Source organism: Cyprinodon variegatus, unplaced genomic scaffold (genome assembly GCF_000732505.1).
Source record: "Cyprinodon variegatus isolate N-32 unplaced genomic scaffold, C_variegatus-1.0 Scaffold905, whole genome shotgun sequence".
Lineage (NCBI taxonomy): Eukaryota > Metazoa > Chordata > Actinopteri > Cyprinodontiformes > Cyprinodontidae > Cyprinodon > Cyprinodon variegatus.
The window spans coordinates 247,318-264,515 of NW_015151358.1; the positions used below are offsets into that span (position 1 = coordinate 247,318).

Genomic DNA, 17,198 nt, shown 5'->3' on the forward strand with positions numbered 1-17,198 from the left:
GAGAGAGAGAGAAAGAGACAGACAGACAGACAGACAGACAGACAGACAGACAGACAGAAGTGTTCACCAGATAGATAGAACCCTCTCCTTGTCCTTCCATAATTCAGCGTGATCATTTGTCATTTTTATTCTCAAACTTAAGTGAGCAAAAAATAAAAAAGTAACGAAAACAAAGTGGATTTTACTAGGAAAGAAATCAGAGATAAGATTTTTAAGCCATGTCCCCCAGCCTGAGGTCTAAGATTGATGTCAATTCCCTGTGGTAGCTTGTACAATATGAGAAAAGGAAACTTTGCATTGGTTCAAATAAAGCTTTAGCCTGATATGTACAGTAGAACAGATGTAATGTCTCCCCTTGGTGCTGAACTCTGAATTCAGAGCTGAAAAGATATTTTTCTGTGGAATGCTGATGGCTGTGGTTTATTGAGCACTATAGGTGCTCTAAAAAGTAAGCAGATTGTTATGTTCAGAAGTTACGCGTGATTCATAAAGTCTGGCTGCAGTTCAAGTAGGAAATACTTCAAATATAAAAAATATAGAAAACTCCAGGTTTCCCTTTTCTCTCTTTCAGTTTGTTCAAGATGCATCAAAAGCTGGTCTGAGTTTAAAAACCAACAGCACCTCAGACGGCTTCTGGAAGTTCACCAGCTCGGCTGTGTTCGCTGCCACTGTGGTCACAACTATCGGTCAGAGTCACATACTTTTCAACACTTCTTATGACCTGGCAAAAAGATAACTAGCACAGCTAACTTTAAACCCTGTTTTGATAGTGAAATCTAATCTCACAAGAAAACCATTAAGATAAGAGATGTTTATAGATGCTGATGTTTGGAACACTCTGTCAAGATGATTAACTTTATGAGAACAGCCAGAGTAATAATTAATCCAAAGACTAGAGCAGCTACATTCACAGGTATTTTAATTGATCTAATATTACTTAACGTTTGTCAACATAATGCCAAGATGGGAAAACAGCAGAAATAAACGGGATGTAAGGTTGCTACTAATCTTGCTTGGAAGGATTGTAAGGTCATTACTGATCTATTTAAATTTCCTCATTCGACAACGGGAAAATATTTCCAATATTTTTGAAAAATATTAATACACTTTTTTACAGTTTATTATCTTACATCTTCATACCTTGAAGTGATATCATTACATTTTTCTCAGATATATCAACTGAAGGAGGCACAGTGTAACTGTAAAGAGGAAAGAAAACGTTACACGTGTGACAAACTGTCTTCAGCTGCCCGTTCATCTGGTTTCTCAATGAGTGCAACCAAATGTCTTTATAGGTCACTTGATTAGACTCCCTGTGCATGTCAGATAATCTCAGTATAAATTCAACTAAAGAATGAGGAATAACGGCGTCGATGTTATGATGATCTTAAGGGATCTGACTCAAAACGCAGTGAACCACTCAGAGAGACAGGGGGAAAGTTTAACAGGTTTATTGAAAAGATCAACGGGGGATGGATTCAGGAAACTCAAGTGTACTGGTGAACCAGAACTGGAAGTGAGAAGGGAAGTATCAGAGGTTAGTTAAGGGTCCGTGGGAACTTTGGACGATGACTTGGATAAAGAAAAAAGGGACTCACATTAGTGGAGAAAACTTTCTTCCCAGAATCCAGTCGGTGTGGGTTTATCCAGAGGTAAGGAGCTTGTTGGAGGGCGGACAGGTTTTTACCTGGTTGGATCCTAAGGAGCAATGGAGCGGACTGTCACTTGGTATTCTGGGAGAACATGAACGGAACATGTGGAGGTTAATACCCTGCTCAGAGTGACATTCAAACAATCCTTCCAGGGGAAGAAGGCCAAACATCCAGCTTGCAAGATAGCTTCTTGTCGAAAGGCAAAGGCAAAAAACAATGTTAGGCTCAGTGATACAAAGTTAGACTCAGCTAATCTCAGTTTGGCTAAAGTACCCAGAACTGGCAAACACTCTGGCGTCGAGGTAGTGACAATCCACTGCTCAAATAGTCTTCAGTGATGAGCTAACCAGCCGCAGGTGTGCAGGAGGACCAACGAGGGCAGGGCCCCACCTGGTGTTGCAGGGAGAGAAAAACACAACCCACACAAACTGGATTCCTAACAGTGGAGAAGCTGGGTTTAGCTGATAGAATAGAACCGCACATAAAGATGGTGGTTGTACATACACAAAGAGTATTGTGCAACTCCTAAACACCAAGAAATGCCCGTCCATTCACTTAAACTGAGAGGCTTTGTTTTGGTAGGTGAAACTCATTATGCTTTGTAGTTTAAAATACAAACATTTTAAGACACATGAATAGTTCAGCAAAGCATTAAATGGGAGTTTATCTCCCAGATCTGTGTATCTGCAACGGATAGGGCGTCTAGAGCAGTAACCTCTGCAGGAGAGAACACAGGTCAGTGACCACTATAATACGAATGATTATTATGAACCTGTGAGACACTAACCTGGTATAACAGTTCACTTCATAGCCAGAGAATGGGGTAGGATCCAGCCAGTGGAATGCCATCTAGATGTGGCAGGGGCCACCCAGAGTGTCCCAGATGCTGCAGCCCCAAAGAACATGCAGGAGTCCGAAGCCAGGTCAGACAAACAGATCAGAAAAGGAACAGGCAGGCTCAGAGGTTGAGAGGCAGACCAGGATAAAGGTCATTTGAAAAAACTAAGGTAATGCTAAAAAACTCTCTCACCACTGAGATCAGACAAGAACAGGCAGGCTCAGTGGTGGAGAGGCAGAACAGTTCAGGATCAGGAAATCAGAAACTCTAAGGAGCTTTAAAAACACTCTAACCACTGGCTAGATACACGAATAATAATCTCAGCCCTGATAACTGGATGCAAGCAACTTAAATAGAGGCAGGAGCAGGTTGATGAGATGAGCAGTGATTAGAAACCGAGCAGAATTAGACAGGTGAATGGGATGAGCAATTATGCCAGTCATCAGTGCCAAAATCATGTCTGTGGACTTGCTTTATAATTACATGAAATGTTTTACAGGTTGTAGGACCGTGAGGTAAACTTCTATTAATTATAATTTACTGATATAATGGCAAAGTTTAAACAGTTCATCTTCCTTCAGCCAAAGGGAAAATGTTTTGATGTTTATGTTTTACAGGGTATGGAAACATGAGTCCCAGCTCAACAGCTGGGCAGATCTTTTGTGTCTTCTTTGCGCTCTTTGGGATTCCTCTTAACGTGGTGGTGCTGAACAGAGTGGGAAAGTACATGCTTGCTATAGGAAGGAATATATCTGATTTCATAGAAAGCAAAACCGGAGGAAAGGTAAGCAAGTCATGAGGATTTTGCAAGTCATCTTTTTCCTTCTTTATAGTGTGACTGACATCACTGTTTTCTCTATATTGTCCAACTTCAGGGGTATACCCATTATTTTGTTCACCTGTTTTTCTACATCTGTGGGGTTGTTCTCTTCTTCATCATGCCAATGGCTGTGTTCAAAGAGCGTGAGAACTGGACTTACTCTCAGGCAATGTACTACTGCTTCATCACCCTAAGCACCATCGGTTTTGGGGATTTTGTAGCAGGTACCGCAGAACCCAGAGTCCCAAACATCCACTGATTATTTTAAACTTCGATGTCACATATCTGTCATATAATTCTTTGCCATGCCTTCCAGATAGTAATCCAGATATAAACTACCCTGACTGGTACAGTGTCCTCATGGCCTCATGGATCTTTTTTGGCCTGGCCTGGCTGGCTCTGCTGATCAACCACGGCATAGAAAACCTTGAACGGTTTAATGCCTTCATGAAGAAGGGCTGCTTTGGTAAGAAGACTCAAGAAGAGTCTGCCAGCACGGACGCGGATAACAACCCTGACACTCAAGTGGAAGACGAGGATCAGACCAAGAAGCCTCCACTACCTCAGTAATTAACAATGAGGTGAAGGTTCTAGAGCAGGGGTCACCAACCCAACCCAACCCAACTTCATGGGTACTGAGTCATAGTAGGAGCTATGAACTGGCAAGGTCAGCGTTCACCTAAACTCCATACATATTTTTATTGTTTCTTCTTATTTCTAATTTTCTTTTAGATGTTGTCATTTTGAAATCTCTATAAATGCTTAAATGCTCTATGATGAAATCCTGCATAAATTATTAACTGAAAGAGGTACAGAATAAAATACATTTCAAACTCAGCCCACTGGTGAGTTGTTCTGTTTTCAAAAAAACGCACCCCCCAAGTGCTCCTTGAGAGCCCCTTGGTGATGACCCCTGCTCTAGTGAGTTAATTACAGGATGACTGGCCCTGTATTTAGAATTTGGATCTGGTGATCGAGTTCTGTGTTATCAGGCTGTAAATGCTGTAATTCTTTATAATCACCAATTGATTGACACAGGGCTAATTAAAGGTTGTTAAGTTTTGACAATCTTTCTCCAGAGCCAAGGAGTGGCATACGAGTGGGATAAGAAAACATGGTTCATTGTTGTCCACAAAGGAGATAGAGTTTGTGTAGTTTAAAAATAAAATAAAAAACAATCCACTGGACTTTGTTTCCAAGTTTGAAGAACTTTCCCTTTCCACAATTCAATTCAAAATTTCAGAAATAGCATTGAGTTCGAGGTTTGAAATTCCCTGACGTTTAGAATAGATTTTTTTTATTTTTTTTTTATTAAAATTGAAAAATTTCTAATTAACTTTATTTGGAATTACGATGACCTGGATGACTTAGTACTTTCAGCAACTTAAAATAAGTTTATATATATTTACCCTTAATTTGAGTAGGGAAATAAAATGATCTGCCAATGGAATTAGTATTTTTACCCTTGGAATAAGATTGAATTTATGATCTTGAAATAAGAGACTGCACTTGTTGTTGTTTTTTCTTATTTTAAATGTAAATTGTCTTATTCTATTGCCAAAGTTTCTCACTTACCTGCTCAGTTTAAGAGAATAATGCACTTATTTTTAGAAAAAAATGACCTACTTAGATTTTAAATCTTTTATGTGCAAAATATTGATTATTTTAAAAAAACAAGTTTCATTTAGAAGTTATTACCATGTTTTTATATCCCTAAAATTTTGAGGAACCATTCTTATTTTTTTCATTAGTAGTAGAAAAAATTTATGGTAGTAAGTGGCAATTGTACACGCACACCGCTGGGAGAGTTTCCCTCCTTTGAGTTCACAGGAATAACAGAACAGATGTTTATTACATTTTTGAAAAAAAAAAAAGTAACATTCTTAATTTACTTTTTAAACTAACAAACCAAATCTGGGTCCATACTGTCTTTGTTTGATTTTTATTTATTTTTTATTAACTCCTTAAATTTATTTAAACACAAAAGAGGGTAGACTGTCTTTATCTTTAGTATTTTTCTTTTTTCCAAATGTGCTCCACCTATCCTGCTTTATTTATGTTTTTTAGGTGAAATATAATATTTCCCTATTGTAAATTTTTTCCATAATTTTTATGGTTTTGGAGCATCCCTTTTTAAGAGCTCTTCTTTGTTGTCAATGTCAAATATTTTGATGGGCTAAAGGTAATATTTTTTATGTTATTTGTATCTGGGTTGCAAAGGTTTTAAATGTTTATTTTCCAATGAGAGTTTCACCAAACCTTTTAACATGGGTAACAATTTTAGATCCAAAAATAAAAATTTTAGGCCAATTTGTTTACACTATACAAACAATTTAAATAAAAAGAAAGTTCAATTCAGTTCAAAAATACTTCAATAATCCCATTACTGAATGCTTCCATTCTGTTTTTTGTTAAATGCATTCCACTTATATAGTAGTTACCAATGATGATTTGAGAACTCTCCAAAGCTTTTGACACTGTTAACCATACTATTAAGATGCGTCTACAAAACACAGTAAACGAGAATCTAAGGAGATGTTCTTTAGAGTCCATCAGGGCTCTATTTTAGGACACTTTTGTTTTTAACCATTACTTCAGGCCAGATAATTCAGCCGTTTACTGCTGTTTCAGAGATTTTTTTTTTTTACTGCTGCTCATCTTTTTGCTGATGATGTTCAGCTTTTCTGTTCACAAGTTGGCCTCTTTTATTAACTGCTATGTTAATATGAAGAGGTAGTTGTATAATAGTTAACTAAAAACTGAAACTTTGATTATTGCACCGGATAGTGACGTGTCAATAAACAGCAGCTCGGTTGTTTCGGCCTTTTTTTGCAGCATACTCTCAGAAATTTTAATCTGTTTTTTGTAAAAAAAAAATTAACACTGGAAAATTTATTAAATCTGATATTAGGGAAGCAGATTTTTGTTTTTTGAGGAGTTTTTCAAAACATGAGTCACTGATGTCAACAATTAACAACATGTAAATATATTTTGAAGCCTTTGTCTGAACATAATTTAACTATTGTAATGGTCTGTTTTCTTACTTCAATAGATATGGGCTAGATCACCTTCAGGTTTCTTAAAAATGCAAAGAACTAAAATAACCCTTGCTTTGAAATCATGGTACTGGCTGCCAATCAAAACTTGGTTTCTTTAGGTTTAAACAAAGCTTTTCATCCACAGACTCTGCCCTATATTACTAATTTTATTCAAATATACGATAGACAATTATGATTAAAATGTGTTGTTTCTTGTATTACACTCTTCTGTGTATTGGACTAACTTTATGTGAAGCACTCTTTGCAAAGTCTGTCTGTAAAAACATGCTTTATAAATAAAGTTTTACTTTACTTATCTAACAGAACAAAATAAACCTTGAATGATTCCCAACTACCATATATTGAACCCTAACAATTTGATATGGATTATCAAAGCCTAATAACATTTCTAAAATGTAATGGTTTGTGGTTTTCAAGGCTTAATCTAGCTTTGTGATAAACTTAAAAGAAAAAGTTTTGCTGTTCACTTTTTGTTGTTAAGGTACCTACATTGAGGCTTTTTGGCTTAAAAAAATACTTAAGGTTAATGTTAATGTGCTATTGATAAGGAAGTAGGTTGGAATAGACTAGAAACCTCCACTGGTCATTATCTACCAGCACCGAGGTTTTGCAGCCAGCAGTCGTTGACTCATTGGAGTTATAAACATTCAAAGCTAGAGATTGTTCCAAGCTATGATTATTGACTCAAGGAGAGGAGTAGATATGTCTAATTTAGCATCAATTGTTATATATTTGTTTTAAAAACACAAGAATAAAAGTATATTGTCAAAAAAAAAGGTCTTTTGAAATTAAGAATCTAAGTATGGTGTCTCCATAGAAAGAAAAAAATAAAATAAATGATAAGTGCTGAATGTCCATCTTTTTTATTTTATATGTAGCGGTTTGATATTATGTGGATGCAGACTATGGACCACTGCTTACTTTAGTTTTAGAATAAATTTAAAAAAAAAAAGATTCATCTTTAGAAAAAAAAAAGCAGCTTTAAAAATGCATGCAAACTGAGGATAACACCTCACACAAGGTGTATGCAATATATTTGTGTTGAACTTGCCTTGATAATCACTAGATGGCAGTACTGAGCCAACAGACTAGAAATTAAGATTTGTGACAAAGAAAAAAAAAAAGAAAAAAAAAAAAAAACTTTACTATCTCTGTTTAAAAATTAAATATATCTTTAAAGGAATAGAATATATATATATTTTAGAATAAATTCTCCTGATGCAAGTATTTCTTAAAATTACATCATCGACTAAAAGTCTACAAAAGAGGGGGCTGTTATGCATTTGTGCTTTGGCACTCTAGTCAGAATTGCAAATGTGTCTTGAGGCTCATATATCAGAAAGCCAGGCTACACTGAAGTGGAATGAATGGCAAAGACAGACGGAAAACAGCAGGAGCCAAAACTGAGAACGTGTTAGACAGATGGACAGCAATGAAAGACACATTAAGTCAGTGGAAAAAAGGCGGACATATCTGAGGCAAAAGTGCAAAATTCCAGACCCCAGAATGAGGTTGTTAAGTTTAAGTTGGTTTTTTTTTTCCCCCTTCGGAGTTCGTAAAAATACTGGAGACGGGGGTGACTTAACAGGGACTGTCATACAGCTGCATGCCACATACCTTTCTGGCTATGCTTTATTGAGAACTGCATATTAACAAAAGACCTAACCCTGTTATGAGTGTGCACATTAAACACAGTTAAAAAAAACAACAATTCTTACACAAATTTATTGCCACAGGCAAGGTTTTGGAAATATTTAGCAGAATCAAAATGGTGAAATTACGAAGTTAATTAATTCATAAAGAGATCATTACTAATGTGGTTTGCTTGGAGCGGCATCAGGTTCTCCTTTTGCAAGGAAATTCTGATGTATTTCCCTTATCTTCTTCCATAAATTAGCTGACACGTCAATGATCAGGTTCCAACTTGTTTTTTGGTAACCTCAACATCTTCTGAGAACAATTTCTAAACAAAAGTGACGTGAATGTAGCCTTGACTGTTGCTGCACAGTGATCTGGTGACGTGGGGATGCAGTAACCTGGTATTTATGGATTACAAAGATGATGAGTTGCAGGAACTACCTTCGCATGATGCTTCTTCTTGAAAATAAACACATGCAACCAGGTGGTGAAGAGGAAAGACGGTAATGCCTATGTAGGAGTATTTCCATCGCATTATGCGCTCTGCTAGGGACACAACCTGGTTAATGAATGTAGGCTTTAAGACCCTATGTATCAATTGTCTCTTAGATGTATTCACATCTCCAGATTTTTCAAATGTTGTCATGTTAAAACTGATAACTTTAGTGTCATTTATTAAGATTTTGTGTTTCATTTTATTTGTAAATATAAAAAAAAAATGTGATGTGCAATGATTTGATGTTCCCTTACGTCAGTGTTGCATGGAACCATCTCTGGATACGGCTGCAAGTCTTTTGGGTTCCATTTTTAATAAATTTGCACATCTAGAAAACTAAAATATTTGTCTATCCTTCTTTGCAAAGTTCTTAAGCTCAGATGTGTAGTTACTTTTCTGTCATTTGGAGCATTTGGCAAGTAAATGAGAGAAGTTAGAATTTCTTTTGTGCTGGAGCACCTTCCCTTTTTTAGTTTTTGCCAAACTGTAAATTAAAATTCTTGTGGGTATCTTTCAACAACTCCTCTCCTGTTGCCACTCACCCATAAAAGCCTGATTTATAGAGTGCCAAAAGATTCTTCAATGATTTGGAGCAGGTGGGGCAAGAAAAGTGTTCACCAGAGATGGTAAGAATGGTGAGAAGCCTAATTTCACATGTTTACTTTATAACATTGGAACAAAACTGTCTATTAGCACAAATGACTGACTGTAGTTTCAAAAGAGACCATTGTTAAACTTGTTTTCCTTTTTTTCAGAAATACAGAGCTGTGCAACCTGTATTTTAGATATTATAATTTTAATTATGGAAAGGTTGTTTAAAGCCATTTGTTATGGCTTTAAAAATGGACATCCATAAACCTTTCCAGGTCTTGCAAAACTCCTGTCCAACTACTATTTAGCTAATTATGTCAATTGACGCAGTTGGCAGCTTTTGCCACAATGGTTCATATCCTTAATTTCAATTTTTTCTGTGACTAAAGTCTGGATAAAGCTTCCTCAGAGAGTATAAATCAAATTATTTGGAGTTTTCATGTGCTGAAATCTGTATGATGCAGTAAGAGATAAACACTCTGACTTGGTGTTTTAAAGTCTCTTTTGTAATTAATGCTTCAAGAGAATTACACCGTGACTAAGTTAATACCAAAGACATAGCACACCAAGTCAGAAATGGTCTGAGCCAACACAACATAAAAGTAACTTGTCATCATAACAGCTTTCACTGCTTCCTGGAATTAGTTTAGTGAGTTCAGACCAAAAGACACATATGTGTCGTGTGCAAACTTGAGTTTAATACAAGATTGCACTTCACACTAACTATTGTCACATCTTGTTTTTATTTGTTTGTTGGTTTTTTTTGGCCTCTACATAACATTCAGTTCTCTTGTTCTTTCTGTGCATAGAACGCTCACCAGATTTCAAACCTAAACCACATCAAACAAGTTTTTTTTTTACCCTAAGAGCTTTGAGTGTTCTGTTACAGCCTATAATTCAAAAGTGAATCACTGAAATCGTTTTACTTGCTTTCTTAGAGCCTAACCCTATTTGAACAAAACTCTAGCACTAAACAAGCAGGGACTGAACTGCCATTGTGCTTAAATCCTCAACAACACACTTGAAATAGTATCTGGAAGCAGGCTAGGATTACAATGATGTAGTCTTCAATCAGAATAAAGATCCAAAGCAATAGCATCATGTTGCAATAAACATCTCAGATTAGACCATGGCTACTTTTATGTAGCCTTAACACTGAATACAAACCTGATTTGTTTGGAGAGTCTGAATGGTCTGTCACATTTAACCAGCGTTTTATATCAGTGTGGGAAGCCAGACACCGTGTCTGCTCTACTTTATACCTGGGTGTGTTAAGGTTACTGGTAACAGGTTACAAGTGACACCTTAAGGGTGTCTGATGTATAAAAGAAATGTATGAAAAAAAAAATTGTCTTCAAAGTCTTGCCATATTTGCTATAAACAAATTATGCTGCTTGGGTTTGAAAAGGGTTTGAGACATTAACCCAATGTTTAGAACGCATTGGACCCTTCATAATGCCTCATCCTACATATGGAAATATAGTTTTAGAATCTTTATGGTCGTCTTGGACAATATCCATAAAAATCTAAGAGTTTAGCTAAATTCAGATATTATTGTTGCCATGTTTGCTCTTATCTATGCACAAAATAAGATCCAGTTAACAAATATTGGCCTTTTTAGAGGTTCCTGCACATGTGGACTGCATCTTTATAGGTTTTGATCTCTTTCTGAGTGGGACACCCTAAATGCATCTGACTTGCTTTTTCTCTCATCAGTCTCTCTTTGTAAATGTCGGGATTTGGGCCCTTCCTGGACTTTTTGGTTTTGCTTAAGTTGTATTTTTGAGTTTTCAGTTACACTTTTATTTATGTCATTCTGTTTTTTTCTTGTCCATTGGTTTCATTACCATTTTGTGCCATTCTAATTGTTTTCTGGTTGTATGTCTTTATGTATGTCTTTTTAAAGCCGGGCATAAACTGTTTGTTTTCAGTTGCTGCACGCAGCTACAGCTCAAACTCTTCGACGAAACCACAGAGTTTAAAAGTTCTCAGCTCATGATGTTTGGTATCACACTGTGCGGAGCAACACTCTGATGCGATCTGCCTGCTCACACTGTACGTCCAAAAACCACACGTCGGACTCAGCGACGAGTGATTTGGCGCTGGTCGGACTCGTTATCTCTCCTTTCCCCAGCACCTTTCTAGATCCTTCTGTCCACACCTGCTCCCAATTAGTTGATTACACCATTCATTGTTCTGACTAGCATATATACTGCTCCTCTGCAGTTACTCTTTGCTGGATCCTCTTCATTCCTCCGGTTTAGTCATCCCTAGTGACTCCTAGTTTTCGGTTCCTGATTTTCTTGTCAATCGATTCTGGATTATGGCTTCTGTATTTTTACTCCTTCAATAAATTTGGCAAGATTTGCATTTGGGTCCTTCACAAGTATTCATCATTTCTAACAGTGAAGCGTTTTTAATTACCCTTTGAAGCCTAAACCATGAAAAATATGTCAGAACATTCAACTGTTTTAAAGATAGATTGTTAATGAAAATTCTGGCAAATGAAAACAAAAATAATCAATTTTGAGCAATTTAAATTTGAAAAGTTCTTTGCATCATTTGTAATACATTTGACATTTATGCAATGTATTTTCTGCGCTGATGCTATAAATCCTACTGATGCTATTGAGCTCTCAAAACTAATTTATCAAGTATGATAAAGTTGACATTAAACAGTTAAATATATATTTTGACCTGAATGAACCTGTAGAAAAAAAAATAGCCATAAATTGGTCTTTTGCTATTGGAGGTTTATTGAACATTATTACCTATAAGGTAACACAGATCCCATATTCAATGCAATTAAAACATACTTTATAAATCCCAAAAGGAAACTGAAATTGTCCTGCACAGAGACAATGTTTCTGGCGCCAGGCACATTGGGTTTGTATAACATTTTAAAATATGAGGGCTTGTGTATACTTCAAGTAGTGACATGTTTTATTATGCAAGAAAGCTTATATAAGTCATAGAAGCTTACACAGCACTTTTCTCTGACAGTTGTGATTGACTTGGGGTAAAATTAGCACATTATTTTGAATTCAAATGAAGCTGAGATCAACCAGACCTGCCAGAATAAACCATGTTTCGCATTCAACCCCGAAATTGCAGAGCATGTCAGTGTAGCATGACAGAAATGTGAACTTGTGGTTAATCGTGGTGACATTTTTTTTTTTTTCAGACCATATCGTATTGTCAGCAGTGGTTGGTTGCATCACAACATGGCTGTGGTTAGTAATCACTGACAAGCAGAACTCACTGTTTCTCCAATCAGATGGGTGAAACAGGAACAACATCGCTGAGATAACTATGAAGCATAAAGCTAAGCTAACTACCATTAGAAAAAAAACAATTCTGCTGATGGGCAGTAATGCTTCACAGATAGGAGATAAGTTGCACGTAATAAAACACTTCAAGCATGCTTCTTTGCCAAAGTGCTCATGCTCTACATACAGTTTTAGACCATTTGGATTTTTTTTTTTTTTTATTACTCACATTCCTGTCAAAATACTCCCACATATTTGTAATTGATCTGCTTCAACCAGTTAGCCCTACTGGCATGGAGCTGTACTAACCTATACCATCACTGTCAGCCAGACGCAGCTCTAGCATGAAGAAAATGGAAGCAAGTAACATCTTTACTCTGTAATTAACTCCTTTTTTTTGTTTTTTTTTTAACTGATACAAATCCCATCTGTGAAATAATCCAGTTCTGAATTGATTAGTATGTGTATGCTCGTTTTTGTGCTTTCGCAAATAGAACAGAGATTCCAGAAATATGAACCCCAAACAATCTCAAGACAGAGTGGAGATGATATTTGACTTCAGGAGGAAACAAACCCTCCACCCATCTGTTGTCCCCTTGGACAGCATGGTGAACTATTTTCAGTTTTCAGTGTTTCTAGAAACTGTGCATCTCCAGGATGCTGAGACCTGCAGCCAGATCTGCAGTTGACCCCACTCACCCTGGAAACAGGCTGTTTCATTTCCTCTCCTCTTGCAAAAAATATCTATTCCAGGACCTCACTCTACCAGAGCAGTTTGTTCCCCTGCTGCACTCAACATTATAACCAGTGGTCTGACTCCCCTCAGCTTCTTCATTTCAGCACCCCATCATTTATTTATTATTTCATTTTTTTGTTTTTTTTTGCACATATACACGACTTATGTAGCTTGTCCTTTTGTTTCTTCCTTCATAATGTGTGTCCTGCACAATTCTCCACTGTGCTTGTTTCTTTTGTACCCTAACAGGCAATAAAGTGTCTCTGGAGTTCAGAACTGGAAATGAAACTGCAGTAAGCACTGCACATAGAAGTTGTTTTGTAAAGCTGAATTAATGTGTTATGGTTTAAGTGAGAAGTTCCTATTAACGCCAATCTTCCTGTTGATTATTGTACCTCTCATGGTGTCAATAAACCAAACGCTGCAAAAAAAAAAAAAACAAATAAAAAAAAAAACATTTTCTCACCCCTCGTGGCACCCATTTTTTATTTCCTTTTTTCCTGTTGTGTTTTTTATGGCCCTCTCACGGTAGAAGGACGTTTTCTGAGCCAATAGTAAGATAGCATTCACACTCTCCCTAAATTCCTCCCCCCTCCTCTGGTGACACATACCTCTCCACGTCAACCTCCCTCATCCTCCCCGTTTCTCACTCCCACCCAAATCTGTTTGTGTGCATTTTTGAACCTGACTGATTGACCAAGCTTCTCGTTTACTTTTCCTGACGAAGCTTCAGCTGCAGGTTATGAATCCTTGCAATTACCGTAATCATCTGAGAGACACGCTTGCTCTGAGTTACTGCGGTTTGCAAATACTCTGGGAAAATACATTATATATTAAAAGTTTCACTTTCCTCTGCTCTTTGGGATCACTTAACAGCTGTTGAGATTTGTTTGCCTGACCATGTTTGTTTTTTGGAGGTGGACATACTGTAGGTGGGGGTTTCCCTCTCTTCTGCCTGTATTCGTATTTACTCTTGCATCAGTATTGTCCTTTAGAAAGCATGTCAATTGAGAAAAAAAAACAAAACATCTGATTCAAGAAAAAGGGGGAAAGAAACCCAGAAGTAGCAAGCTCAGGTTGAAATGTTAAAAACACAGCAGAGTAGATCAAAGATCCAGACTAAAGTGACATCCCCGAAACACAACAAAAGTTTCACCACCCTCCTCTAAGTACTCATTAACAGCAGCAGTGCCAAAACATCTCCGTATCTATATGTGAGGTCAAAGGCTTGCAGCAAATGTCAGCCTGTTTCCAGCTTTGCACAATCATAGCAGACACTGTTTTTGAAGAGTTTCACTTAAAGAAAAAAAGGAAAAATCAGGCTTTTTGTTTGGTTTTAGTTTTTACTTGAAGCACCAGGCTGTAAATGAACAACCTTAGGAAATAGTGAAGCTCTCTGACTCAGACTCTTTGACTTGGAACAGAACTAAGCATTAGTCAATATAGAAGAATGATACAAGTTAAAACATCCCATCTTTAAGCATCTAAGTGAGAAGTGGAAAAGACATTTTTCTCCCACTCTTCTTGACAGAAACCTTAAACTTCAGATTTGTTTCCTTGTGGAACAAACATCATCTCGTCCACACATCCTCCTTCCCCGCTAAACAGCTGCATTTTGCCAACAATCCTCCTTCAGCAGTAACAGACGCACAGGATGTGCCAATAGTAAACGTCCACAGGAAACATTACTCTTGTTTATCAACATCTAAGAGGGATTATGGTGTCCAGAGAGCACAGGAAAAGCTTTTAACTCTCCTTTTAGACCATCCTACAGACCAATGTGGGGTTTTTTTAACCTTTGTTTTCATTATCTTCTGTATGATGAAGGGTTTTGTGTTTTAAAAACATTTTTATCGTAGCATACTTGTGAGCCAGCAGGTCACAAAAAGCACATTGATCAATCTAAGATTTATATTTCATTAAATACAAAATCTGCCAAAAACAAACTTTTCTTGGAGCCCCTCGTTCTTCAACCAGACAAACATACTTTAGTAAATTTCATCTAAGAATAATTCTTTTTTATTTCTCAGTCTCCAGTTGGGACTGATATTAATTTAAAGGATAAATATGTGAGGGAATGCTGTTATGCATATAAGGGAAGATCTGTTTTGCTTTTGGCCTATTTCTTGCTGTTTTGTCAAAGTTTAGGGAAACTAATCTGTCTGACAACAGATCATATTTAAAACAAGTTAGCCCCTAAATTAAGNTGCAAGGCAGGGCCACATTAAATTTTTTCACCATCAGTATTTTTATTTATTTATTTTTTTTACTCAGTAACATGAGGGGGTTTTAAATGTAGCAAAGTAAAACTACTTAGGTTAAAATTTACTTGAGTAAAAGTAAAAAATAACTATTTCAAAAACTACTCAAAAAATTACAAATTACTCATAAAAAGTACTCAATTACAGTAACTTGAGTAAATATAATTCATTACTTTCAACCCCTGCTCAAGACAGAATGGAGATGATATTTGACTTCAGGAAGAAACAAACCCTCCACCCATCTGTTGTCCCCTTGGACAGCATGGTGAACTCTTTTCAGTGTTCAGTGTTTCTAGAAACTGTGCATCTCCAGGATGCTGAGACCTGCAGCCAGATCTGCAGTTGACCCCACTCACCCTGGAAACAGGCTGTTTCATTTCCTCTCCTCTTGCAAAAAATATCTATTCCAGGACCTCACTCTACCAGAGCAGTTTGTTCCCCTGCTGCACTCAACATTATAACCAGTGGTCTGACTCCCCTCAGCTTCTTCATTTCAGCACCCCATCATTTATTTATTATTTCATTTTTTTGTTTTTTTTTGCACATATACACGACTTATGTAGCTTGTCCTTTTGTTTCTTCCTTCATAATGTGTGTCCTGCACAATTCTCCACTGCTTGTTTCTTTTGTATCCTAACAGGCAATAAAGTGTCTCTGGAGTTCAGAACTGGAAATGAAACTGCAGTAAGCACTGCACATAGAAGTTGTTTTGTAAAGCTGAATTAATGTGTTATGGTTTAAGTGAGAAGTTCCTATTAACGCCAATCTTCCTGTTGATTATTGTACCTCTCATGGTGTCAATAAACCAAACGCTGCAAAAAAAAAAAAAACAAATAAAAAAAAAAACATTTTCTCACCCCTCGTGGCACCCATTTTTTATTTCCTTTTTTCCTGTTGTGTTTTTTATGGCCCTCTCACGGTAGAAGGACGTTTTCTGAGCCAATAGTAAGATAGCATTCACACTCTCCCTAAATTCCTCCCCCCTCCTCTGGTGACACATACCTCTCCACGTCAACCTCCCTCATCCTCCCCGTTTCTCACTCCCACCCAAATCTGTTTGTGTGCATTTTTGAACCTGACTGATTGACCAAGCTTCTCGTTTACTTTTCCTGACGAAGCTTCAGCTGCAGGTTATGAATCCTTGCAATTACCGTAATCATCTGAGAGACACGCTTGCTCTGAGTTACTGCGGTTTGCAAATACTCTGGGAAAATACATTATATATTAAAAGTTTCACTTTCCTCTGCTCTTTGGGATCACTTAACAGCTGTTGAGATTTGTTTGCCTGACCATGTTTGTTTTTTGGAGGTGGACATACTGTAGGTGGGGGTTTCCCTCTCTTCTGCCTGTATTCGTATTTACTCTTGCATCAGTATTGTCCTTTAGAAAGCATGTCAATTGAGAAAAAAAAACAAAACATCTGATTCAAGAAAAAGGGGGAAAGAAACCCAGAAGTAGCAAGCTCAGGTTGAAATGTTAAAAACACAGCAGAGTAGATCAAAGATCCAGACTAAAGTGACATCCCCGAAACACAACAAAAGTTTCACCACCCTCCTCTAAGTACTCATTAACAGCAGCAGTGCCAAAACATCTCCGTATCTATATGTGAGGTCAAAGGCTTGCAGCAAATGTCAGCCTGTTTCCAGCTTTGCACAATCATAGCAGACACTGTTTTTGAAGAGTTTCACTTAAAGAAAAAAAGGAAAAATCAGGCTTTTTGTTTGGTTTTAGTTTTTACTTGAAGCACCAGGCTGTAAATGAACAACCTTAGGAAATAGTGAAGCTCTCTGACTCAGACTCTTTGACTTGGAACAGAACTAAGCATTAGTCAATATAGA

General features: G+C 37.0%; 1 protein-coding gene across 1 annotated transcript in view; it reads left to right on the forward strand.

Annotated features, from left to right (window-relative positions):
- Positions 1 to 4,583, forward strand: part of LOC107099772 (potassium channel subfamily K member 17-like) — an 8,760-nt gene extending 4,177 nt beyond the window's left edge. Inside the window, exons 2-5 of the mRNA XM_015398032.1 lie at positions 572 to 686; positions 3,108 to 3,274; positions 3,366 to 3,534; positions 3,627 to 4,583. Coding sequence (XP_015253518.1) covers positions 572 to 686; positions 3,108 to 3,274; positions 3,366 to 3,534; positions 3,627 to 3,880 — 705 coding nt within the window. The 3' untranslated portion in view covers positions 3,881 to 4,583. The remainder of the gene's footprint in view (positions 1 to 571; positions 687 to 3,107; positions 3,275 to 3,365; positions 3,535 to 3,626) is intronic.
- The last annotated feature ends 12,615 nt before the right edge of the window (positions 4,584 to 17,198 follow it).